Source organism: Mesoplodon mirus (assembly GCF_964341445.2).
Source record: "Mesoplodon mirus genome assembly, chromosome: 2".
Lineage (NCBI taxonomy): Eukaryota > Metazoa > Chordata > Mammalia > Artiodactyla > Ziphiidae > Mesoplodon > Mesoplodon mirus.
Genome location: NC_138977.1, coordinates 230,956,400 through 230,981,484, shown reverse-complemented (window position 1 = coordinate 230,981,484; position 25,085 = coordinate 230,956,400). Strand labels below are relative to the sequence as shown.

The 25,085-nt window shown below is 53.9% G+C and overlaps 1 protein-coding gene across 2 annotated transcripts in view; it reads right to left on the bottom strand.

The window, feature by feature from the left end:
* The window catches only part of KNDC1 (kinase non-catalytic C-lobe domain containing 1), a gene marked incomplete at its 5' end in the record, with an annotated part of 58,483 nt that overhangs the window by 21,150 nt on the left and 12,248 nt on the right, over nt 1-25,085 (bottom strand). For both annotated transcript variants that reach the window (XM_082607700.1, XM_082607699.1), the window contains 12 exons: nt 110-254; nt 514-1,244; nt 1,314-1,476; nt 2,177-2,270; nt 2,857-2,934; nt 3,493-3,651; nt 10,567-10,628; nt 10,720-10,791; nt 11,614-11,728; nt 13,628-14,310; nt 15,554-15,671; nt 16,060-16,206. In XM_082607700.1, coding sequence (XP_082463826.1) covers nt 110-254; nt 514-1,244; nt 1,314-1,476; nt 2,177-2,270; nt 2,857-2,934; nt 3,493-3,651; nt 10,567-10,628; nt 10,720-10,791; nt 11,614-11,728; nt 13,628-14,310; nt 15,554-15,671; nt 16,060-16,206 — 2,567 coding nt within the window. The remainder of the gene's footprint in view (nt 1-109; nt 255-513; nt 1,245-1,313; nt 1,477-2,176; nt 2,271-2,856; nt 2,935-3,492; nt 3,652-10,566; nt 10,629-10,719; nt 10,792-11,613; nt 11,729-13,627; nt 14,311-15,553; nt 15,672-16,059; nt 16,207-25,085) is intronic.

Genomic DNA, 25,085 nt, shown 5'->3' with positions numbered 1-25,085 from the left:
GGGCCCAGCAGGCGGCCGCTCTGGGGAGGGCGGTGAGTGGGACGCAGGGCAGGAGGAGGGCCCTGGGGGCACAGCAGGGGTGCGAAGGCCGCGAGGAGGGGGCTCTTACTTCTCGGAGGGCGACGTCCTCCCGTTCACCACTCTGAAAAGATTCTGCAGCAACTTCTCCCCCCAGTAGAGGTCACAGAACTTCTCCGATATGGCCCCACAGAAAGTGGCGTAGGTGAGGTCTTTCAAGGCGTAAATATACTCCCCTGAGTTCGCAAAAAAACCACGGGGGTGAGTTAAAATGAATGAGTGCTTTTCTGGGTTCCCCTGGTCTTGGGAGCTGGCGGGGGCGGAGAGTACGGCGGGGGGTGGGGTGCAGCTGGCTTCCTCTGCCGGCCGGCCCCTGGGGGCTCTGCCCTTTGTGCAGAGACGTGAGGGTGGGGGGCCCTCCTGTGGTAACCTCCCCCAGCGCACGCCCCCCCCAGGCCTGTCCCTGGTCCTTGGGTCCCCGTGGCCCCGTGGTACCCATGATCAGAGCCTCCAGCCCGTGGTCCAGGTAGCCGTCAAAGGCAAACTCTTCCTGGATGAGGCGTGTGGCCTCCTGCAGCGATGGGCAGGCTGTTCCCTGTGGGAGGGGCGAGGCATCCACGCTGGACGGACGGAGCTTGTGGTCTGCTGGGCAGGGCCACTCCGGGTGACCTTCTGGGGCCCGGTCATCCCACTCCCTGACGGGGGCTCCCCCGGGGCCGTCGGGACTCCCTGTGGCCGGCAAGGGGCTCTGCGGGGCTGACGGGGGGCCCTCGGGCTCCTGGCCTGGGCCCTGGGTGGCCCTGCTCCTGGGCGGCTTGGCTGGGTGGCAAGGACTGGGGGGGACTGCGGTGGGCCCGGGGGGGTGGGGCCCGAGGCCTCCACAAGCAGCTGCAGTTGGGATGGGTTCCTTCGGCCCTCGCTCCGGGGGTGGCATCTGTGTTGTCATGGGTGGGGCCGGGGCCGGAGATTTGGGCATCACCAGTGAAGCCCCTTGCAGCGGGCTGGCCGGGGCAGGGGCTGGGGGGCTGGGGCAGCCCTGCGCTGAGTCTCCTGGCGCCAACTCTCTGAGGGGCTCTGGGGACCCGGGTGCTGGCTGGTCAGGCGTCTTCAGGCCAGTGGCCGCTCCATGGGCCTCAGGAGCCTCCTTCCCGTCGCCCTCCCTGTCCAGCTGGCCTCTCCTCTCCTCAGGCCTCTCAGCCAGCCCCGAGGTCAGGGCGAGCGCGTCCCTGCGAGCAGAGAGGAGAGAGTGTTCGGGGGGCCTGGCAGCCCGCCAGCCCCTGGGTGGGGACACTCACCTGGCAACACTGGCATTGGCAGCGAGGACGACGGGCCTGAAGTGAGCGGCCGGGGAGGCGAAGGCCTCTGGCAGCAACGTGGCCCCTCGGAGGCAGGAGGGTTGACCGGGCACCGGCCCCTGCACGGCCACCAGCCTGCTATCACTGCTGATCTGCATGAAGCCTGGGACAAACATGGGGTGAGCAGGGTGGGTGCCGGCCTTAGCGGGTTCTAGCTTTAGTTGTGTACTGGCCTTAGTGGGTACTGGTCTTAGTGGGGTGCTGACTTGAAGGGCCCAGGAAGCCTCAGGGGCACTGGGAGGAAGGGAGACTCCAGGGAGAGGCCTGAGGGAGGGGCCTGGAGGCCAGGGCTGCCCCGAGCAGGGAGGGAGGGGGTGCGGTGCTCGGTGGGGGGCTGGAGTGATGGAAAAGGCCAGAAGACCCAGCCACAGACCGGAGGCTTGGACGGGCCTGTGGGGAAGGGTCTTCGCAGGCAGCAGGGGGTGGGTGGGTGCCACTGAGGCGCAGACAGGGCAAGACAAGAGCTGGGTCATCAGTGTGGGGCGCAGTGGTGGAGGCGAGTCGCCTGCTCTGGCTGCTGGTGAGACGGGAGGGCTGACCCGAGCGAGGCCTGAGAGGCCGGGGCCAGAGGGGCCGGCAGGAGCCCAGAGCAGGGCAGCTGGGGGCCAGCTGCGGGCACGCTGCCTGCGGTCCCGGCCACGTCCGGAGGTGGCGTCCACTCGGGGATGGATTCCCGGAGGCAGCCTCTGGGGGAACGGCAGTGGGGGCGCAGTGCGGGGCGAGGGGACGGCAGCGGGGGTGCAGTGTGGGGCGAGGGGCCCGCAGGGCAGGGGCGGTGGAGACGGGCCGGTCCCGGGACCCACCTGAGCCGGGCCTGGGCGCAGCTGCTGTGCTGGAGCTCAGTTCAGCCACCGAGAAGGCGTTTTGCAGCCCGATGGTCTCTTCCTCCTGGCAAACCTGGGGCAGAAGGACATGGACAGCTCCCGGTCGAGATGGGCGCCAGGCCCCGGGGGTGCAGAGCAGACCCCCGCGGCGCGAGCCCCCCACCTGTGCTGACTCGCAGGCCTGTTGCTCTGGAGCGGGAGCCCCTGGGGCGCGGGGCTGCCCAGTGCAGCAGGGTTCCGGTGGGTTTCCGGGGCGTGGGGAAGACCGCCAGAACCCACACTCCCCAAAGTTGCTGTGTGCTCCTGTCTGCATCCGAGGGACCCTGTCACTGCCCGACGGGGCCCCGGCCTGTCAGCACGGCAGGACGCCGACAGGCACTGAGGGTCCCTCGGCGGGACCCCCAGGGTGTGCCCCCACTTGCACGTGCCAGGGGTCAACAGAGACCAGGGTGTGGGCCTGCGGGAGGGGCTGCTCTGTGAGCTCGTTCGTGGTGGAACGAGACAAGGAAAGGCACGTCAGGAGGATGAAGAGTGACTTGCCTTCCATCCCTAGAGTCTCCATGCATCTATGTGGTAAACAAGGAAGAGCAAGGAGCCTCACCTCCGCGGCCCCAGGGCAGGATAAAGGGCCTGCGGGGTCTCCGCGGTGCCCAGCTTACCGTGCAGGTCAATGCCCTTAGGTGGGCTAGGATCTTTCTGCTGTCCATGCCTCTGTGCAGGAGGTAACCGCTGCAGGTCTGAAAGCAAGCACAGGCCAGTGTCCAGCACGCCTGGGGCACCGGCCCGCTTCGCTCCCTCAGCGGAGCCCGCTGGAGTGCGCGGTGGCAGCGGGCGGCCCGGGGGCTTCTCTCCAGGAGGACCCCGTGGCGCCCCTTCCTGGGGAGAGCCATGTGCACCCCAGCCTCAGGAGCCTGGGATGAAATTCAGAGTCTCTAGCTGTCCTTCCTGGCTGTCCTGAGCTGGGAAGCCACGGAACGACGGGGCTCCCCCTGACCCAGCCTGGAGGACCCTCGGAGGAGTGCGAGCAAGTCGGGCGTGTGGTGGACGCGCTGCAGGGGGTCAGGGGTCAGCGCTCAGGTCCAGGACATCCCCAGCCACTCTCCGGCTGGTGGATGCACTGGAGACACAGGACCATCTGGGGGGACGGCCGGCATTGAGCAGCAGAGACCCCTTGCCGCCCGTCCACAAATGAAGCCATGCCCTTCCCCGTCCAACAGCACTGACCTGCCCCAGAAACAAGAACCCGTGTCCCGGGCCCTGGACCTTGAGCTGGGGCCCCCCCGTGGCACAGTTACCTCGATGGCCTCAGCTGCGGATGGCCGCTCCTTGGCGCTGCGTCTGGCCATGTGCAGGAGGAGGGTCTTGAGCCTGCGTGGCAGAGCCAGCTTGTGGTCTCGGGGGATGCTGAACTTGGCTGCTGTCCACAGGATTGCGGCCACGCAGTACACAGACGCCTGGGTGGAGGAGGGGGCACGGCCGGCTGGCTCAGCAGAACTGCCCCCACTCGGGCCCCGCCAAGGGCGCAGCCAGGCACCGTCCCCCAGGGCTGGGAGCTTCCACAGAACCTGGAGGCCCCACCGCAGACCCTGAGCCAGAACCCGGGGGCCTGGCCTGGGAATCTGCATGGTTAACAAGTACCCACAGGCCTTTAAGTCTCAGTGCGACCAGGACGACCTGGGGCCCCAGCTGGGCCTTCCCAGCTCTCTCTCCACAAGGGCGAAGGTGGTTCCTCAGGGAGCCTGAGGCCAGGAGTCCCCCAGAAACCGTGCTGTGCTGCTAAATGGCTAAGGACAGGCTCTCCGAACAAAAACCCAAGTCTCTTGGTATACAAAGAGGTTTATTCTAAAATTTGCTGATAAAAAGGATGTGTCGCATGCACTTGAAAATAGTAACGAAAAGGGCGATGCTCTTCTCTGTAAGTTCCATAGAATCAACTGCTTCTCCCTGAATGCTTTCCCCTATTTTTACCCTACTCTTGTATCTGCAACCGACCTGTGACCAATACGTGGTTCCGATACGTGGTTCCGACGTACACGTGGCTGATACCTTTGTTTCTCTCGAAAAGTAAGAGAAAATGAAACCAGAGACACAGCTGACATCTGTGCTGAGTCAGGTAACAGTGGCTGAATCCCCAAAGGAGTATTTCCCAGAGCTTTTGTACAGACCTGACACACTTTTCAGTTTAATTGTGTTCATGTTTCCTCCATTACATCGTCTAGTCAATTGACAAAACAATGAATCAAGCCCTGAGTTCAGCATTGGCTGATTTCCACGGTGTGAAGACTCCCGCATGGCCAGCTCCAAGCTGCCAAGGTGGTGCCAGTGAGCCAGGCAGGGGGAGGGGGGGGCCCCCTTCCTATAGGACTCCTGCCCAAGAGCACAGATAGCAGTCAACTATAGCAAATCATTAGGAAATTCTTAGTTTTGAGTATTTATCAACCTTTAAAAAAATTACGCTTTTTACTTTGAGATTCACATACAGTTGTAGGAAATAATCCAGAGGGACCCCATGTACCTTTCACCCAGCTCCCCACCGCAGTGACATCTTACAAGGCTGTAGTGTGGTATCACAACCTGCTCCCTGGCCTGGACGCTGGGAGATGCAGGACATTTCCATCACCAGCATCCGGCCTGTCCCCTCCCAACATAGTTACTGGCAACTACTCATCTGTTCTCCATTTCTTAATTTCATCATTTCAGATAAATGGAATCACACAATAGGCAGCCTTTCGGGGCTGCCTTTTTCTCTCGGCCCCATCATCTGGTGGTCGGCTCATCAACACTCCGCTCCTCTCACTGCTGCTGCTGCTCTGCGGTGTGGACGCGCCACCCACTGAAAGACAGCTGAGTTGTTTCCAGGTTGTAGCTACTGCAAATAAAATTGCCATAAACATTCGTGTCCAGGACTTTGTGTGAACATAAGTTGCATTTCTCTAGGAAAAATGTCTTATGAGTGCAATTTCTGGGTTGTATGGTCGTTGCATGTTTAGTTTTGTAGGAAACCAGCAAACTGTCTTCCTAAGGGCTGCACCATCTTGCATCCCCCTCATCAGTGGATGAGGGTTCCCATCGCTCCACATCCTCGCTAGCATTTGGTATTATCAGTGTTTTGGATTTTAGCCTTTCTAATAAGTGCGTAGTGGTAGCTCATGGTTTTAGTTTGCATTTCCCAAATGCCATATGAAATGGAATACCTTTCACGTGCTTATTTGCCATCTGATACCTTCTTTGGTGAGGTGTCTGTTCAGATCTTTTGCCCACTTTTTAATTGGGTTATTTGTTTTCTTACTGTTCACTTCTAAGAGCTTTTGGCATATTGGGGATACAAGTCCTTTATCAGATGTGTGTTTTGCAAATAGCTCTCCCATCTGTGGCTTGTCTTCTCATTCTCTTAACTGTGTCTTTTACAGAGAACAGCATTAAAATTAAGCAGTTAATTTTAATGAAATCTAACATCGATTGTTTCTTTCATAGATCATGCTTTTGGTGTGGTATCTGAAAACTCATTGCCTAGATTTTTTTTTTTTTTTTTTTTTTTTTTTTTTTTTTTTTGCGGTACGTGGGCCTCTCACTGCTGTGGCCTCTCCCGTTGCGGAGCACAGGCTCCGGACGCGCAGGCCCAGCGGCCACGGCTCACGGGCCCAGCCGCTCCGTGGCACGTGGGATCCTCCTGGACCAGGGCACGAGCCCGTGTCCCCTGCATCGGCAGGCGGACTGTCAACCACTGTGCCACCAGGGAAGCCCTCATCGCCTGGGTTTTCTCCTCTGTTATTTTCTAGAAGTTTTATAGCTTTGACTTCACTTCGAGGCCTCTGTTCCAGTTTGAGTTCAGTGTTGTGAAACGTGCATCAAGGTCTGTGCGAAGGTGTTTTGGGCTGGGGGTGTCCTGTTGTTGCAGCACCACCTCTTGGGCAGACCGTCCTTTCTCCAACGGTTGCCTTTGCTCCTCTGTCAAAGACCAGTTAACTGTATTTGTGTTGGTTTATTTCTGGGCTGCTTTGTCCCATGTATTTTTTATCTTTTCTTTTGCCAAAACCACACTTGATTACTGTGGCTTTAAGTTTTAGAACTGGGTAGTGTCAGTCCTCTGACTTCGTTCTTCTCCTTCAATATTGTGTTGGCTATGCTGGGTCTTTTGCCTCTACATAAAACCCTAAGAAGCAGTTCATTGATATCAACTAAACAACTTGCTGGGATTTTCATTGAAATTGCATTGAATCTATAGATCAAATTGGAAAGAACATCTTAATAATATTGAGTCTTCCAATCCATGAACATGGACTATCTCTCCATTTATTTAGATCTTTTTCAGTTTCTTTCATCAGAATTTTACAGTTTTCCTCATATGAATCTTATACATTTTCTTAAATTTTATACATAAGTAATTTTTTTGGTGCTAACGTAAATGGTATTTTTTAAAAAAATAATTAATTTTTAAAAAAATGGCTGTGTCTGGTCTTAGTTGTGGCACGCGGGATCTTTCATTTCTGTGCGTGGGCTTCTTGCTAGTTGTGGTGTGTGGGTTTTTTCTCTCTAGTTGTGGTGCACGGGCTCCAGGGCACGTGGGCTCTGTAGTTTGCAGCACGCAGGCTCTAGCTGAGGCGTGCAAGCTTAGTAGTTGTGGCATGCGGGATTAGTTGCCCGGGGTATGTGGGATCTTAGTTCCCCGACCAGGGATCGAACTTGTGTCCCCTGCATTGGAAGGCGGATTCTTTACCACTGGACCAGCAGGGAAGTCCCTGGTATTGGTTTTTTTTTTTTTTTTTTTTTTAGTTTTTATTATTATTTTTTAAATTAGTTAATTTATTTATTTTTGGCTGCATTGGGTCTTTGTTGCTGTGCACAGGCTTTCTCTAGTTGCAGTGAGTGGGGGCTACTCTTCGTTGTGGTGCGTGGGCTTCTCATTGCAGTGGCTTCTCTTGTTGCAGAGCACAGGCTCTAGGCACACAGGCTTCAGTAGTTATAGCAAGCAGGCTCAGTAGTTGTGGCTCACGGGCTCTAGAGCGCAGGCTCAGCAGTTATGGCACATGGGCTTAGTTGCTCCATGGCATGTGGGATCTTCCCGGACCAGGGCTCAAACCCATATCCCCTGCATTGGCAGGCGGATTCTTAACCACTGCGCCACCAGGGAAGCCCTGGTATTGTATTTTTATTTTCAAATTCCAATTGTTCATTGCTGGTAAACAGGAAAGCAATTGACATTTGTATTTTAATCTTCTATCTGCAATCTTGCTACAACTGCTTATTAGTTCCAGGAGATTTCTGTTGATTCTTTGGGATTTCCTACTTAGGCAATCATGTCACCTGTGAACAAAGACAGTCTTATTTCTTCCTTCTCAATCTACATCCATTTTCTTTTCTTTTCTCGTCTTATTGCATTAGCTAGGACTTCCAGTATGATGTTGAATAGGAGCGATGAGAGGAGACATTCTTGCCTTTTTCCCAATCTTAGGGGAAAAGCATCTAGTTTCTCACCATTACTTATGCTACCTGTTGGCTTTTGTAGATATTCTTTATCAAGTTGAGGAAATTTCCCTCTATTCCTAGTTTGCTGAGAGTTTTTATTATGAATGGGTGCTAAATTTTGTCAAAAGCTTAGCATCTATTGTTATGATTTTTCTTCTTTAGTCCATGTGATGTATTACATTGACTTTCAGTTGTTGAGTCAGCCATCCATACATGGAATAAATGCCACTTGGCCAGTTTTAAATTTTGATGAAGTTCAATTTATCCATTTTTCCTTTTGTGGAAAACTTTATGGATAGTGCTTTTGGTGTCAAGTCTAAAAGCTCTTTGCCTAGCCCTCCATTCCAAAGATTTTCTTTGATATATTTTTTCATCAGCCTTCTGTAGTCTTTAGCATATAAATTCTGTGCGTGCTTTGTTAGATTCACATCTAAGTATCTCATTTTTGGGGGAGTGATTGTAGATGTACTGTGTTTTTAATTTTGGTGTCCACATGTTCATTGCTAGTATATAGAAATACAATTGATTTTTGAATGTTTATCTTATATCCTGTGACCTTTCAAAACTCAATTCTAAGTTCTGGGAGGCTTTTTTGGTAGATTCTTTGGAATTCCTTGGAATTTTCTATGTTGACAGTTATGTCATCTGCAAACAGTATTATTTCTTCCTTCCTGGCCTTTATGCTTTTTGCCTGCTTTTCTTGCCTTATTGTAGTGGCTAGAACTTCCAGTACAGTGTTGAACAGGGTGGTGAGAGTGGGCATCCTTGCTTCGTTCTTGATCTTAGGGGGAAAGCATTTAGTCTTTCCAATAAGTATGATGTTAACTGTACAGTTTTTTTGGTAGATTATCTTTATTAAGTTGAGGAAGTTTCTTCTATTTCTATTTTTCTGAGTTTTTAAAAAATAAATCAGTGTTAAATTTTGTCAAATGCTTTTTCTGCATCAATTAATGTGATCATGGGATTTTTCTTCTTTAGCTGGTTAATATGTTGGACTACACTGATTGGTTTTCAAATACTGAACCAGCCTTATGTCCCTGGAATAACCCCCACTTGTTTATGGTATATAATTGTTTTTATATCTTAGTGAATTCTATTTGCATATATTTTGTTAAGGATTTTTGCCTTTATATTCATGAGGAATATTGACCTATATACATATTTTTTATACTATCTTTGTCTGGTTTTGGTATCAGGGTAATATTAGGCTTCATCAAATGGACTGGGAAGTGTTCATTTCTGTTTTCTGGAAAAGACTGTGTAGAATTGGTATTAATCCTTCTTTAAGCATTTGGTATACCACCCCAGTGAAAACATCTTGGCCTAGAGATTTATTTTTGAGAGTTTAAAAATTACAAGTTCAGGGCTTCCCTGGTGGCGCAGTGCTTGAGAGTCCACCTGCCGATGCAGGGGACACAGGTTGGTGCCCCGGTCCGGGAAGATCTCACATGCCGTGGGGCGGCTGGGCCCATGAGCCATGCCGCTGAGCCTGCGCGTCTGGAGCCTATGCTCCGCAACGGGAGAGGCCACAACAGTGAGAGGCCCGCATACCGCAAAAAAAAAAAAAAAAAAAAAAAAATTACAAATTCAATCTCCTCAACAGTTATGGAGCTATTCAAAGGTCTGTTTCATCTTGGGTGAGTTGTAGTTTATGTTTTTTTAAGATTTGGTCCATTTCATCTAAGTCATTTAATTTATATGTGGGGAGTTGTTGTGGTATTCCATTATCCTTTTGATGTCTGCAGGGTCTGCAGGGATGTCCCCTGAGTCATTCCTGACACTGGTAATTTGTGTCTTCCTTCTCTTTTTGCTTTGTCAGTTTTGCTAGAAGTTTATTAATATTATTGGCCTCTTCCAAGAACCAGCCCTTCATTTCATTGGTTTTCTCTACTGTTTTTCTGTTTTCATTTCATTGAGTCCTGCTCTCAGCTTCACTGTTTCCTTCTTTCTGCTTTGGGTCTATTTCACTCTTCTTTTTCTTGGTTCTTGAGGTGGATGCTTAGATTACTTAGTTGAGACTTTACCTCTTTTTTAGTTTTCAGCATACGAGTCCTGTACATGCTTTGCTAGACTTACATCTATTTCATTTTTAGTGAATTTTTTTTTTTTTTGAGGGGAGGTTGCCTTGTTACCGCTGGGTGATGGTGGAAGTCCCAACTCTTCCTGAGGCCTCCTCTGACTGACACTCCCACCCTGGGAGGGGCACGTCTCACTGATGGGCAGGGGTCCTTGTCACAGGCTGGATGCTCAGCCTTTTCCGACAGCACCTGGCCTGGGTGGGCTGCCCTCCCTTTGTCCTGGTGCTCCGGCTCCAGCATGCGGGCTTCCACTGGGCTTCTGCTGTGTCCGTTGGTGTTTCCCAGATGTGCTTCCTCATCCTCCACGTGTGAGGCAGGAAGGACACCTGGGACTCTTCGGACCGTCACTCCCCGGGCCCAGGGCCCTGGCCTTTCTGTCCTCACACGCCAGCTTTCAGAACGGCGTGTTTTGTTGGGGGGCAGGGAACTTACGTCTCCCCCATGTTCCCGAAAGCGGAAGTTCTACCTTGGTTCTGAATATAAATTACTTGATTTTAAGTCTGTACAACTGAATTTTTAATAACGGCTGTGTTTGACAAGCATCTGGCAAACATCCTTGAAAGTTCAGCCGTGGGGTCTTGTGAGCACTGCCCAGAGCTGAAGTCCAGGCTCAGATGACACCCCGTCACCCTCCGGGAGGCCCCTGCAGAGCCAGGCTCTGGACGCGGGGGCCACGTTTGGGGGGTCGTCTTGACTCTGCTGAGTCCTGATGCTGGGCCCATCCTCTCCCCACCCCCTCCCCCTCTCAGGCTCTCTGGACGGAGGGCGTGGGCACCATGGAGGGGGGCAGGGGGCCACGGGAAGGGGTGGGGAGGGCCCAGGTACCTTTTCAGTTGTCAGCTTTTGCTCTGCGACCTCGGGAGCCAGAAAGAACGAGTTGTAAGCACCTGAGAGAGAAAACCCCAAACCCACTGAGCTTGCCTTCAGCCTTGGCTGTCGGAACCAGAGCGCATTCCCCGGGGGGGCCCACTTACGCACCGCTGGCGGGAGGTGGCCCAAAAAGCACAGTTCCATCCTCGGCCACCAGCACGGAGTCCAGACACAGGTAGGCTGCAAGGGAAGGCGAGGGTCAGGGCGGCTGTAGACTCACTGGGGGACCTGGTCCCCCTCAGGGCCGACAGAGCCACGGTCGTGGGGCAGCCCCCTCTCTCAGCCACCCCACGGGCTCCCAAGCCACCCAGGGAGTGCGGGGACGCTGGGGCCCTCGCTGGACACAGCACAGGGGCCAAGTGCTGGCTCCCCTTCCCAGAGGCCCGGGCGACAGGCCATGGAAGGGCCATCTGAGCCAGCCCTGGGGCACAGGAGCTGCGGGAAGAGGAGCGGGACAGAGGGACGTGAGCCACCCGCCGAGCAGGGCCCTGGGAGGGGTCCCAGGGGAGGCTGGGTGCCAGCACTTCGTACCCACAGGCCTGAGGCTCACAGTACCCAAGGGAGGCCAGAGAGCAGCGCCCCTGCCCTGCTAGAACCACTGTGGGGCCGGAGACTGGTCCCTCTGCCTGGTAGGGCTGAGCTTCAGGGGCCACAAACCAGTCTAACGTCCAAAGACGCCCCCCCACCGGCCCCAGCCAATCTTCGTCTCCTTGGGGACAGCGTCGCCCCTGCTGAGAGGGTGTGGGTCAGGGCCACCGCACAGCTCCTGCCCCTCCTCAGCAGGAGGAGGCCCACGTTTTAAGCTGCCCTCTGACCCCCTTGGTCCTGAGACCAGAGTAGATACCTCCAGGCCGCCCCCGGCTCACAGGGTGGACACTGCCACCCGGCCCCAGGCTGTCCACACAGCCCACATGGGCGACAGAGGCCATGTGTGGCCCCGGGTCCTGGCCCGGACATGCTGGGGGTCGGCGGGCTGGACGAGGACCCATGGGAGGGCGTCACCTGGGTGCTGGCCGTGCGTCCGCAGGGTGCTGAGGCATGCGTGGGACAGAGCCCAGAGCTCGTACTCCTTGAAGGGCCGGCCCAGCTTAGACAGGAGGTCCTGCAGGGAGACGCCCTGAGGGGGGCGGGGGGAGGAGCCACATTCAGTGTGGGGGCACCTCAGAGGGATGCATGGAGGAAGGCGACAGGGCAAGGACCACGCAAACACGTGGGGTTTGCCCCACACAGTGCACCCTGGCCTGACGGGCTGGGAGAGTCCCCATGTCAGCACGGCAGGTGCTGGGGGTGCACGTGGAGAAACCAGCACCTGTGCACGGCCGGCGGGAACATAAGACGGTGCAACGACGTGGAAAACAGCATAGAGGCTCCTCAAAGAATCAGGCGTAGAATTACCATCTGACCCAGCAATTCCACTGAAAAGCAGGGTCTTGAAGACATATTTGCACACCCATGTTCAAATCAGCAGGATTCACGAGAGTTAACACGTGGAAGCAACCCAAGTGCCGCTGGTGGATGGATGGATAAGCATTACGTGGTCCATCCATAAGATGGATATTATTCAGCCTTAAAAAGGAAGGGAATTCTGACACAGCTACAACATAGATGAAGCCTGAGGACACTGTGGTCAGTGAGATAAGCTAGTCACAAAGGGACAAACACTGTATGATTCTTCTTATATCAAAGACTGAGAGTAGTCACACCCATAGAGACAGAAAGTAGATTAGAGGTTATCAGGACCGGGCGGAGGGGATGGGGAGCAAGTGTTTAATGGGGACATAGTTTCAGTCTGGGATGATGACAAAGTTCCAGGGATGGATGATGATCATGGGTGCACAACAGTGTGAATGTACCTGATGCCACTGTCCTGTACACTTGAAATGGTTAAGATGGTAAATTTTATGTTATGGGTCCCCCTTCCCTCACACCGCCCCCCAACATTAAAGTCCCAGAGTCAGAAGAATGAGTTCAGCTGGAAGGGAGTTCTCTGCTTTGTGGCCACGGGAAGAGCTGGGAGTACAACCGCCCGCTTGGACACAGGAGTGCATGTTCAGAGGAAGGTTCCAGAGGCAGTGTCTTCACCCCTCCTGGACCCCCCTCTGCGCCCAGGGTGTAGCTGCCTCGGTCCTGAGACTTCGCTCCCTGCCTCATCCGGCCTGTGCCTGGCCAGCGGCCCAGGTTCTGGGGCACAGGGCCCCCCAAGCCTCCTGCTACATGTGGGGTTGGAGCAGCCAGCTTTGCACCCAGGACCTGCTCTCCAGAGGAGATCTGGGTCCCCGACTCTGGACCAGCCCTGACACCTGACGGGTTGTGACCTGTGTGGGGGCCGAGATCTGGTGGGCCCTGATCCCTTGAGCCTTCAGGGCAGGGAAGCCTGGTGGTTAAGACCATGGCTGGGCTCCCAATCAGTTCTGCCCTTCAGCGACCGCCCACCCTCCTCCTGGCGGCCCCAAGCCTCAGTTTACCCATCCGGGAGGTGGGCTGTGAGGCTGGTGGGCATTTGAAGGCGAGCAGAGCCCTGGGCTCAGGCCTGAGGCTTTCACCTCGGTGCCTGGGTGCTCTGGGTACACGAGTGTGGTCAGATGGGTGGACGTGGGGAGGCCAGTGGAGATGGTTGGGGCTAAGCAGACAGCACGTGGGCATCGAGCACGTGTCAATGTGCTGGGGTCTCCAGGATGGGCTTTCATTGTAAAGTAACCATGTTTTTCAAGTAAATTACCCCCAGGTGCTTATCAGGATATGAATACAAATGTAACTCAGAGTTTGCCCTCCCCTTTGACCTCTGGGTCAGCAAAGCATGGTGGGAATGAAGCTGGTGGAGTCGGCACTGCTGCACAGACACACGTGTGTTCGGGCCACCGAACCCCAGGTGACTTCGTCCCGAGATGCTCACAGGCACCCACCTTAGGGGAGCGACTTACTTCTTACTCAAGAGCCCAAGCCTGCGGAGGGAGCGCGTGCGCGGGGGCGTGTGCACGCAGGCCCCTCCCGGGCCACGCGGGCCACGGTCACCCACCTGCTCCAGGGCTGCTCCGCCCGGCTCCCCAGCTCTGTCCGCAGTCCCGTCATCAGGCTCGGGAGTCCCTGGGTCTCTGCCGGCATTGCGAGGGCCCTTGGAACCGGGCGGGGGGCTTTCCTCTGCGGGGCCCCGGCCACGCGCCCCCCTGTCCCCGCCGCGCCGGAGCTCAGCGTCTCGCTCCGGCCACAGACTGGATTCGGGCTGTGCCTGGAAGCTGGTAAGGCCATTTTTCCCCTCCGGAAAGGGCTTCCTGGGGTCTGGAGGGAAGAATTCTGGTGCCGGTGGCTGGGTTTTCGTGCTGGTCAGCGACAGGCAGAGGGCGCCAGCCTCGGGGCCGCAGGGCGGGAGCCGGGGCAGCGTCTGCACCTTCCTCAGGCGGCTCCTCTCCAGGAAGCCTCTGTCCGGGTCCCCCAGGGGCTGCTGGGCATCCAGGAGGAGGCAGGCCAGCCTCTCGGGGACCAGCCCCTCCTGGCCCGGGCTTTCTCCGTTTTTCACAGGGGCTGACAGCAGAGCCTTGGAGGGCGGGGTCCCCGGGTGCTCCAGGCCTTCTCCAGCAGGGCTCGGGGGCCGTCCCTCCAGGGCAGGCAGGGCCGCTGGGTCCGCGGAGCGGTCCCCTGGCTGCCTCTTGGGCCCCACACTTTTTGGAGCCAGTCTCTCCCTCCAGGTGATCTCACCGACATCTGGGCAAAAAGCAAGACGTGATTACAGCCGAGGGCCACGGCCAGGATGGACCTCCCCCTGCAATCCCCATGCTCACGGCCACCGAGGCACCCACTCCTGCAGGACCCCTGGACCCCCACCCATCACAGAGAGCACGGGGCCTCCCAGGCCCCCCCCCTTCCCTCAGGACTGGCCCAGAAACGTCCTCATCTGCTTCCTTAATCACACCATCTTGGCTAAGTAATGAGTCTCCGAAGGCTCCCAGTCCCCCCCGCCGCCCAATCCAGGATGAGCTTCCCGAAGGGGTTTCCTAAGGCCTGTCTAATTAGCTCATCCAAAAAGCACATGGTTTTGCTATTATCATTACACAAGTGATACGCCCCAAAGGAATAAATTAAATCTGGCAGCAGCCCCAGCTCGTCCTGATGTACAACCTTCCACACGTGTCTGCGTGAACCCCCCTAGAGACACACGCCCTCCCCTCCCAGTGGCCTGCAGCCCCCCGACGGAGCCTCTGCTCTCAGTGTTAACGCCCTCCCTGATGTTAGAGCCGCCAGCGGGCCTGGTGCTGCGGTGTCACAAATGCCAACGTGGTGGGAAATGCCGTTCGCCTGGCTGGGGGAGGGGCCCTGCCGCCCCCAGGGGCTCCACACCTCCCCTCAAGACCCTCCAGGCTCCCTGCTGCGAGCACAGAGCAGAGCAGACGTTGGCATTTGTTCAAAATGCCACCCGAGATTATGCCTTGTGAGCCATGAAAATCCCAGATGCTTCAGCAACAGCTTGTGTGGCTGGGAAGTAAGTGGCCACCAGACAGGCAGTGCTGTGTCCATGTCCCCAACGCCCACAGAAGAGGACAGAGGTGACCAGTCCCAAGGGCAGCCACTTCCCATATGACCTGCCTCTCACCTCCAATTGTGGGTCAGAGCGTGTGAGCGTGTGCACGTTTGCAGACGTGTTTGTGCGTGTGGGAAACTGTGGGCGTGTGCTGCGTGTGCACGGGGGTGTGCTTGCTGTGTGAGTTAATAGTCTAAATAGGTGTGTCCGAGTTTGCACATGCTTGTATGTTTCCATGTGTGCTGTGGGAGCACATGTGATCTGTCTGCATCCGTGTGCACGTCAGCGTGGGTGGCTTACACGGTGAGTACGCTGGCGCGAACGTGTGTGTACGTGATCGTGTTAATGCTTGTGCACACCCGTGTGTGCATGTGTGAGTGCGTGCACATGCCTGGGCGCGTGTGCAGGCTCGTCCACCTGTGTGCTTACCTTGAAACGCCCCGAAGGACTCGATGGACAGCACCCTCCTCCCGGCGGCCGAGAGGCTCTGGCACAGGCAGCAGGAGGACGTGAGCTGCATCTTCTCCTCGCACAGTGCGATGATGCTCTGTGATCGGAGCCAGCGCTCAGCCCCGCCCTCGGCCTCCCCTCCCCGCCGCCCCCTCACCGCTCTAGGTGCCCAGGGCGATGATGCTCTGTGACCGGAGCCTGCGCTCAGCCCCCACCCCGCCGCCCCCTCACCGCTCTAGGCGCTGGGATCGCGAAGCGGGGCGTCCTGAGCTTCATGATCCCCGCGAGACAGAATCTGCTTCGTGAAACCAGCGGATTCTGTCCTGCCCGTGACAGTTATAAAGCCCGCCGTTCATCGCAAAAATGCAGAGTAATGAAGTCAGGAGCCCCGGTGACGGGCGGGTGGGGGCCCGCGTGTGCGTGCTGGCTGTGCGTGCACGCTGGCCGGGGGCGCTGGGGGAAGCGGGGGCTGCCTTCGCGCTTACCTGCAGGTCGGGCCGGTCCCCGGGGTCCTCGGCCTGCATCTGGCCCAGCAGCGCTTCCAGCTCCCGGCTCAGCCTGGGCTGGGGCTCGGGCTCCGTCACATAGTCGAGGGCTGCCTTCAGCGTGGCCCCCAGAGAGTAGATGTGGGCCTGCAGCAGCACCAGAGAGCCCACTGGGCGCGGGGCAGGGCCTCGCAGCCTCCCGGGGCAGCACCTGTCCCCAGGCAGCCACTGCTCCTCTGGGCCTGGAGCACCTGCTCTTTACAGGGCCGCCTCCCCTGCCCCCAGCGCGGCGATTCTCCTGGCCCCGAGCCACCCCCATGCTCGCGGGCCTGGGGTCTGTGCCGGCCCCGCTGCACCAGCCCCAGCCCACCTCCCCGGCACAGGCCCTCGCCTGGCACCTGCCCTGTCTTCGAAGGGCCAGCCTTTTCTTTTTCAAGTGTATGCTTCAAAAACTGAGTTGAGGAGGAGGAAAGGCAGGTTTCTTGCAGTTTGGAAGTCAGGGTTTTCCCCTGTGTGAGTGGGGCTCTTCTCCCCACGCCCACTGGGACAGGCTCACGGGGAAGGGCTCGGCCCTCGGGACCTGGAGGGGCTGCCGATCCCCGTGGCCAGGTGTCCTCCAACACCATCTGGCCTTCTCGCCTCATCCCAGGACCGCGCACGTGCGGCTTCATCATCCCCGCTTCACTGACAGGAAGCTGAGACCAGAGAGGTTCAGGAACCTGCCCGGGGCCACACAGCTGGGCCAGGAGGAGCTGGTGGGGGCCCTGGGCCATGTGGCTCCAGAGAGGTGGGTCACACAGCTCAGGAGTAGAGGCTGGGCCCCCAGAGGCCGGCTCTCCCCACCTCCCTGCCCCAGTGCTCCCCCCACTCCAACCAGTGAGTCCCCCACCTCCAGCCCTGGGCCCACTCTGGTCCAGGGTCAACACCTAGCCAGGGCCAGACTCAGCATGGCTGAGTGGTGGAGTCCTGGCCCTCTCCCTGGGCAGCCTCGTGACCTGTCAGGGACGTCTTGCCCGGCCTCCTCACATGACCCTCAGACCCCACCTTCCTGGTCTGTGGGGAGGTCTGGGACCACCGGCTCTTGCTGTTGTTCTAGGGCTGCCTGGTTTCCACTGGCCACCTGGCTGAGACCGCCCTCCTGACCCACCTCCCTGCCAGCGTCTCTCTCAGGAGCTGGGCACGTGGGGGTCCACCCCTCGCCACTTAGGGCAGTTCCTGTGTTTTGCTGTTGTGACCAGCGCTGCAGTGGCCGTCCTCATGTGGACGTCTTTGTGCATCCACAATATGTTCATGAAGCCTCAGGCCCCGCAAGTGGGGCTACCAATCTGAGCTACATCCATTCCATTTGCAGTTTTCAGAGCTGCTGAGGAGCTTCCCTCGTGAGTGACCGGCCCAGCCATGTGCCTGTGTGTGTGTGTGTGTGTGTGTGGGAGGTCAAACCCCCTCCCCCTTCCAGCTCGCGGCCTCTGCAGCCTCCCCAAGCTCAGTGTCTCGTGCTAACCTGCATTTCTGTGACCGTGAAGGAGACCAAGCATCTGTTCATCTCTATTCGCTGTTTTAAAGTTTCCTCTTTACGCCCATTCATGGACTTTGCTAATTTGTTTGCTGAGCTGTTGCTTGTTTTGAGTGCACTCTTGGCACATGAAGGGGCTGCTCCCTGGTCTGTGTGTCTCACGTATATTCTGTCACTTATGTTTCAACTTTTTCATGTGTCTTTTTTTTTTCTTTTTCTTTTCTTTTCTTTTTTTTGTGGTACACGGGCCTCTCACTGTTGTGGCCTCTCCCGTTGCGGAGCACAGGCTCTGGATGCGCAGGCTTAGCGGCCATGGCTCACGGGCCCAGCCGCTCCGTGGCATGTGGGATCTTCCTGGACCGGGGCACGAACCCGTGTCCCCTGCATTGGCAGGCGGACTCTCAACCACTGAGCCACCAGGGAAGCCTTTCATGTGTCTTTTGACATTCAAAAATCCTAATGTTTAATTTGTGAAATTGGATAATTTTTTATTGGCTTCTTAAGAGGACCTTCCCTAGCCCAAGACAATAAAAACAGCTTACTTCTGCTTTTTCCAACACTTTTATAATTTTAAAGCATCTAGCTCTAATCCCTGTGGGTTGAACCTTTGAGCTGGCGCGCTGCAGGGATCTGGTTTTGTCTCCTTCCTGATGGAGAGCCACCTCCATCTCCCACACTGTTAAAGAAGAGCCCACCCTCTGTCCATCCTGAACCCTCGTCCTGCTGCCCTCAGCTCCCCAGGGCTCCAGGCTCTGGCTGGCTTCCCCTGCTCTTACTCTGTGTCTCTCCCTCTGTCCAGACTGTGCTACTGTGCTATTTTAATTATGGTAGCTTCAGAGTGCATTTTCTTTCTTTCTTTCTTTCTTTCTTTTTTTTTTTTTTTGCTGAGCTGTGTGGCTTGTGGGATCTTAGTTCCCCAACTTGGGATCGAAGTGAAAGCGCCAAGTCCTAACCACTGGACTGCCAGGGAATTCCCCAGAGTGCATTTTCATACCTGGTGGACGAATGGCCCTCCATTTTTTCCCCAAAAATGTTTATTTTCACATTTGTCAGGTTTAAAAAATATATATATAGGTTCCCCCGTTCCCATTAAAAAAATAAAAACCCCAAAAGGCTGGAATTTTATTGGAACAGCACTGATGTTGCAGAATTTGGGAAGGACCAACGTCATACAAGATGAAATACTTGGATGTCAGCAAGATGGCTGTCCCTAGATTGTATCCCTCTCAACAACAATTTGGCATCCATCTGCAGACAAAACTGCCTTTGTGGGAGCTGTGGGATCCAGCAACATATGCCAAGGGACCTGGCAGGAGTCTTGCCCAGCTGTGTGTCAGGTGAGAGGCAGACAAACCTCTGTCTTGGTTGTGGACCCTTTAGCTAGACTAACTAGGGAAAAAAAGAGAGGACTCAAATAAATAAAATCAGAAATGAGGGACGAGACATTACACCTGACACCACAGAAACACAAAGGATCATAAGAGACCACTATTTAAAAGCCAACAACTTGGATAGCCTAGAAAAAATAGATGAATTCCTAGAAACCTACAACCTACCAAAACTGAATCACGAAAAAATAGATAATCTGAACAAACTATTACTAGTAAGGAGATCGAGTCAGTAAATCAAAAACCTCCCAACAAAGAAAAGCCCAGGACTAGATGACTTCACTGGTGAATTCTACTAACATTTATTTAAAGAATTAATACCAATCCTTCCTAAATTCTTCCAAAAATTGAAGAAGAGGGAACACTCCCAAACTCATTTTATGAGGCCAGCATTACCCTGACATCAAAGCCACAAAAGAACAGTACAAGGAAACTACAGACCAATATCCCTGATGAAGATAGATGTAAAAATCCTCAACAAAATATTAGCAAACGAAATTCAAAAGTACATTAAGAGGATCATGTACCATGGTCAAGGGGGATTTGTCCCTAAGATGCAAAAATGGGTCAATATACACAAATCAGCAAATGTGAGTCACCAATTAATAGAATAGAACATAAAAATCATATGATCATCTCAATAGAAGCAGAAAAAAGCATTTGGCAAAATTCAGCATCCTTTCATGGTAAAAACTCTCAATGAACTGGGTATAGAGGGGATGTACCTCAACATAACAAAGGCCACATATTACAAACTCGCAGCTAACATCATACTCAATGGTCAAAGGTTGAAATCTTTTCCTTTAAGTTCAGAACAAGACAAGGATGCCCACTCTCATCATTCCTTTTCAACACACTGGAAGTTCTAGCCAGAGCCATTAGGCAAGAAAAGAAATAAAAGGCAACCAAACTAGAAGGGAAGAAATAAAATTGTCTCTCTTTGCACACGATATGATCTTATATATAGAAAATCTTAGATGCCACCAAAAATCTTTTAGTAACAACAAATTCAGTAAAATTTCAGGATACAAAATCAGCATGCATAAATCAGTTACATTTCTATACACTAACAATGAAATATCTAAAACAGAAATAAAGAAAGTAATCACACACACGATAGCATCGAAAGCAATAGAACATTTAGGAATAAATATAACCAAGCGGGTGAAAGACCTGTACATTGCAAAGAATAAGACTCTGATGAAAGAAGTGAAGACACAAAGAACTGGAATGATATCCTGTGTTCATGGATCAGAAGAATCAATATTCTTAAAATGTCCATCCTACCCAAAGCCATCTAGAGACTGAATGCAATTCCTATCAATATTCCTATGGCATTTTCATAGAAATAGCAAAAAAAAAATCCAAAAGTTTGTATGGAACCACGAAAGACTGCAAATAGCCAAGGCAATCCTGAGAAAGAACAAAGCTGGAGGCATCACACTTCCTGGTGTGTGTATTACACAGCTCTAGTAATCAAACCAGTATGGTATTGGCCTAAAAACCATCACATGGAACACAACTGAGAGCCCAGAAATAAAACCACACATATACAGTCAACTAGTATTTGACAAGGGAGCAAAGAACCCTTACTGCGAAAGGGCAGTCTCTACAATAAATGATATTGGGAAAACTGGACGGCCACATGCAAAAGAATGAAACTGGGCCTGTATGTTACACCACACACAAAAACTAACTCATGATGGATTAAAGACGTAAACGTAAGACCTGAAAACCATAGAAATCAGAGAAGAAGGCACGGGGGAAGCTCCCGGACACTGGTCTTGGCCACAACACCACAAGCGCAAGCTCCAAAAGAAAACACAAATAAACGGAGCAAACGCAACAGCTTCCGCATGAGAAACCATTCCGCACGTGGGAAGGCGACCTATGGGAGAAAATAGTGGCAAACCATTTACCTCATGGGGGTTAACATCTGAAGCAGGTAAGGAACTCACACAACTCAAGAGCAACAAAATAACCGGAGTAAAAAATGGACAGAGGGACTTCCCTGGTGGCTCAGTGGTGAAGAATCCGCCTGCCAGTGCAGGGGACACGGGTTCGAGCCCCGGTCCGGGAAGATCCCACGTGCCGCGGAGCAACGAAGCCCGTGCGCCACGACTACTGAGCCTGCGCTCTGGAGCCCAGAAGCCACAGCTACTGAGCCCACGCGCCTGGAGCCCGTGCTCCGCAACAAGAGAAGCCACCGCAGCGAGAAGTCAGAGCACCGCAACTAAGAGTAGCCCCCGCTCGCCACAGCTAGAGGAAAGCCCACGTGTAGCAGCAAAGACCCAATGCAGCCAAAAATAAATAAATAAATAAATAAATTTAAAAAAAATGGGCAGAGGGAGATTTCCCTGGTGGCCCAGTGGCTAAGACTCCACGCTCCCAATGGTCAGATCCTATGTGCTGCAACTAACAGTTCTCATGCCTCAACTAAGAGTTCGCATGCTGCAATTAAAGATCCCGTGTGCTGCAACTAAGACCCGGCACAGCCAAATAAATAAATAAATAAATAAATATTTTTAAAAAGATGCTATTTTTAAAAAATGGGCAGAGCAACTGAATAGACATTTTCCCAGGAAGACATACAAGTAACTCCCTGGTACATGAAAAGATGCTCAGCCTCACTAATCATCACGGAAATGCAAAGCAAAATTAAAATGAGATATCACCCCACACCTGTTAGAATGGCTGTTATCAAGAAGACAAGAGATAACAAGCGTTGGTGAGAACGTGGAGAAAAGGGAACCCTTGTGCACTGTTGGTGGGAATGTAAAGTGGTGCAGCCACTGCAGAAAACAACGTGGAGGTTCCTCAAAAAATTAAAAATAGAACCTCCAGGGCTTCCCTGGTGGCGCAGTGGTTGAGAGTCCGCCTGCCGATGCAGGGGACACGGGTTCGAGCCCCGGTGCGGGAAGATCCCACATGCCGTGGAGCGGCTGGGCCCGTGAGCCATGGCCGCTGAGCCTGCGCGTCCAGAGCCTGTGCTCCGCAATGGGAGAGGCCACAACAGTGAGAGGCCCATGTACCGCAAAAAAATAAAAATAAAAAAAAAATAGAACCTCCATATGATCCAGCAATCCCACTTCTGTGTGTATATCCAAAGGAAATGAAATCAGGCTCTCGAAGAGATATCTGCACCCCCATGTTCACTGCAGCATTATTCACAAAAGCCAAGACATGGAAACAATCTAAGTGTCTTTGGGTGAATGGATAAAGAAAATGTGGTCTATATACACAATGGAATATTATTCAGCTGCAAGAAAGAAGGATGGTCGTTGAGGGCATTGTGCTAAGTGAAGTAAGTCAGACAGAGAAAGACATACTGTATGACCGCACTTACATGTAGAATCTAAAAAACTGAACTCATAGAAACAGAGAGTAGAATGGAGGTTGCCAGGGGCCTGTGGGCGGCGGGGAATGAGGAGACACTGGTCGAAGGGCACAAACTTCCAGTTACAAGACGAATAGGTCCTTGGCATCTAATGCACAGCATGGTGGCTACAGTCAACAATACTGTACTGTATACTTCAAAGTTCCTAAGAGAGTAGACCTTTAATGTTCTCACCACCAGAAAGAAATGGTAGTTAGTGGTGGAGGTGTTCGGTGTTAACTAACCCTACGGGGGAATAGTTTTGAAATATGTTAAGTACATCAAATCATTAGGCTGTAGGCCCTGAACTTACACAACATTAAATGTCAGTTTTGTCGCAGTTAAGGTGGAAAAAATACTTAGTGTTAGGGACAGGGTCCGTCTGCTCATTTTCTCGTGCCTTGTTTGTTCATCTTTAGAAAAGCGGTTTGCTGGGCACTTTCAACCCTCCCTGCCATGTTCACTCCCGGGCTTTCTGTGGTCGTGGCTGTTGTAAGTGGGACATTTTCCATTTCCTCTTGAACTGGTAACTACCAACACAAAGGAAAGCTACGTACTTTGGGGGATGTATCTTGCCCTCCGCTGACCTCTGCAGTCTTTATTCTATCATTTTCCACTGAAGCCCCTGACCTCTCAGGCCCACAACCTCGTCACGTACAGACAACGCCAGCCTGCTCAGGAGGGTGTCCGGCTACCCACTTGGGGCCCTGTGAACACGGCTGGTGCCCACCCTGACGGCCCGCAGTCTGTCCGCTCTCCCTGTGCACGAGGCCGGGCCCCTGGGCCACTGCCAGCCTCTCCCGGGAGACACGGCACCCCCGCCCTGGTCCCCAGGCGGACGGCAGCCTGCTCCCCACTCTCACACGCTGATCTCGCCCTCCGCACCCAGGGCCTCCGTCTGGGTCCCCATGGAGCGAGCGCCCAGGGCTTCCTGAAGGGGCCAAAAGTAGGTCAACCTGCTGCACAGACTCAGGCAGACGCCTTGGTTTGGGAGCCCTGCTGGGTGCTGGGGGTGGAAGGAAAGGCAGACCTTACGGGCCCCGACCTGCAGGCCAGGCCGCAGCAGTGAGGCCCCCAGCAAGTCACAGCCCTGAGGGTGAAACCTGGCTCTGCACCAGGGTATCTGCTCCTGCCCTCCACACCCTGTTGTCCCCTCCAGGAACACTGGTACCCGTCTACCCTCCCACACATGCATCCATCCATCCATCTGTCCATCCCCTCTCCATCCGCCTCCCACGTTTATTTCTCCTCCCTCCCTCCCTTCCTTCCTACTTTTCTTTGTATCCGTATCTATATCTTTCTGTCTCTGTCCACCTTTATCCATCCATCCATCTTTTTTAGTTTGAAAATAACTCAGCAAACAAACTTCTCATCGGCTGTCAGATGACACTGCCCACTACACTCTGGCCAACACCAGCGTCTTTGGTCCTCGAGGTCTTTCCTCCTTTAATTCCTGTCTTGGAAGCCCCCCTAGTGGTGATCCTGTGAACCCTACTGGGGTCCCCCTGTGGACCACGGCCCGTGAGGCAGGATCTCACCTGCTCTGCTGCCATCTGAGCACAGAGCGGGGACCCCAGATCATGGGCGGTGCCAACACCGGGATCGGGGCACTGGCGCCCACGCTGACACAGGTGTGAGGCGAGAAGGACCTGCTTGCCCCATGGGAGGAGCAACAGGGAAAGTCACCAACCACCCGCTAGGAATTACGGCGACTCAGAGAAGAAAACTTGTCATGATAGGAAGATTCCGGGGACAGGAAGCATTAAAAAGGAAGGCGGAGCACCCTTCCTTCCCGCCAAGGACAGTCTCTCCCTTCCCCCTGAGCGTGGCCCCCATCACTCCTCCCTGCCTGTCGTGGGCCTGGCTGTCCCTACACCCTGCAGCAGGTGGGGTCCCTGCCCCGGGAAAGCCCCTCCACCCGGGAGCTCTGTCACTTGCAGAGTGGATGGCGGCTCCCTTCCGTTGTTGGACTCGCTTTCTCTCAAAGCGGGTGGGGGGGGGTGCAGCGCCGTGTACACCTCAGAGGACGGAGCAGACAACTCGGCAAAGAGGACAAGTGACGAAGCGACAGAGGACCCGAACGGCCCAACGCGCGGGGAGGGACCTGTGGCTCTGCTCGTCACCTGAACACTTAGAGGCCACTGCAGGGTTACTAACTGGCTTGATTTCAATACTGTTGTGTCTCAAGGATCAGGGAGGCCAAGGAAGGGACTGGGATGGGCCGTCGGTGGAGCAGTGAGGACACACACCGCATCTGTCAGTAAACTGTGCCGTGGAACAATTACAATAGCAGCGTTAAAGATCACTGATCACAGACAACCATAACAAATCTAACAATAATAATTATAAAGCTTGAAATATTGTGAAAATCCCAAAATGTGACAGAGATACAAAGTGAACAAATGCAGCTGGGAAAATAGCACCGACAGACTTGCTCAATGCAGGGCGGCCACGAACCTTCAGTTTGTAAAAAATGCAGTATCTGCAAAGCACAATAAAGTGATGTGCAATACAGTGAGGTCTGCCTGGATCACAATAAAAAATAAGAAAAAACCCAACCCATTCTTTCAGAAGAAATCCCGGTGGAAATAAAGAAACACCTAGAGGGACTTCCCTGATGATCCAGTGGTTAAGACTTCGCCTTCCAACACAGCGGGTGTGGGTTTGATCCCTGGTTAGGGAGCTAAGATCCCACATGCCTCGCAGCGAAAAAACCAAAACAGAAAACAGAAGTAATATTGTCACAAAT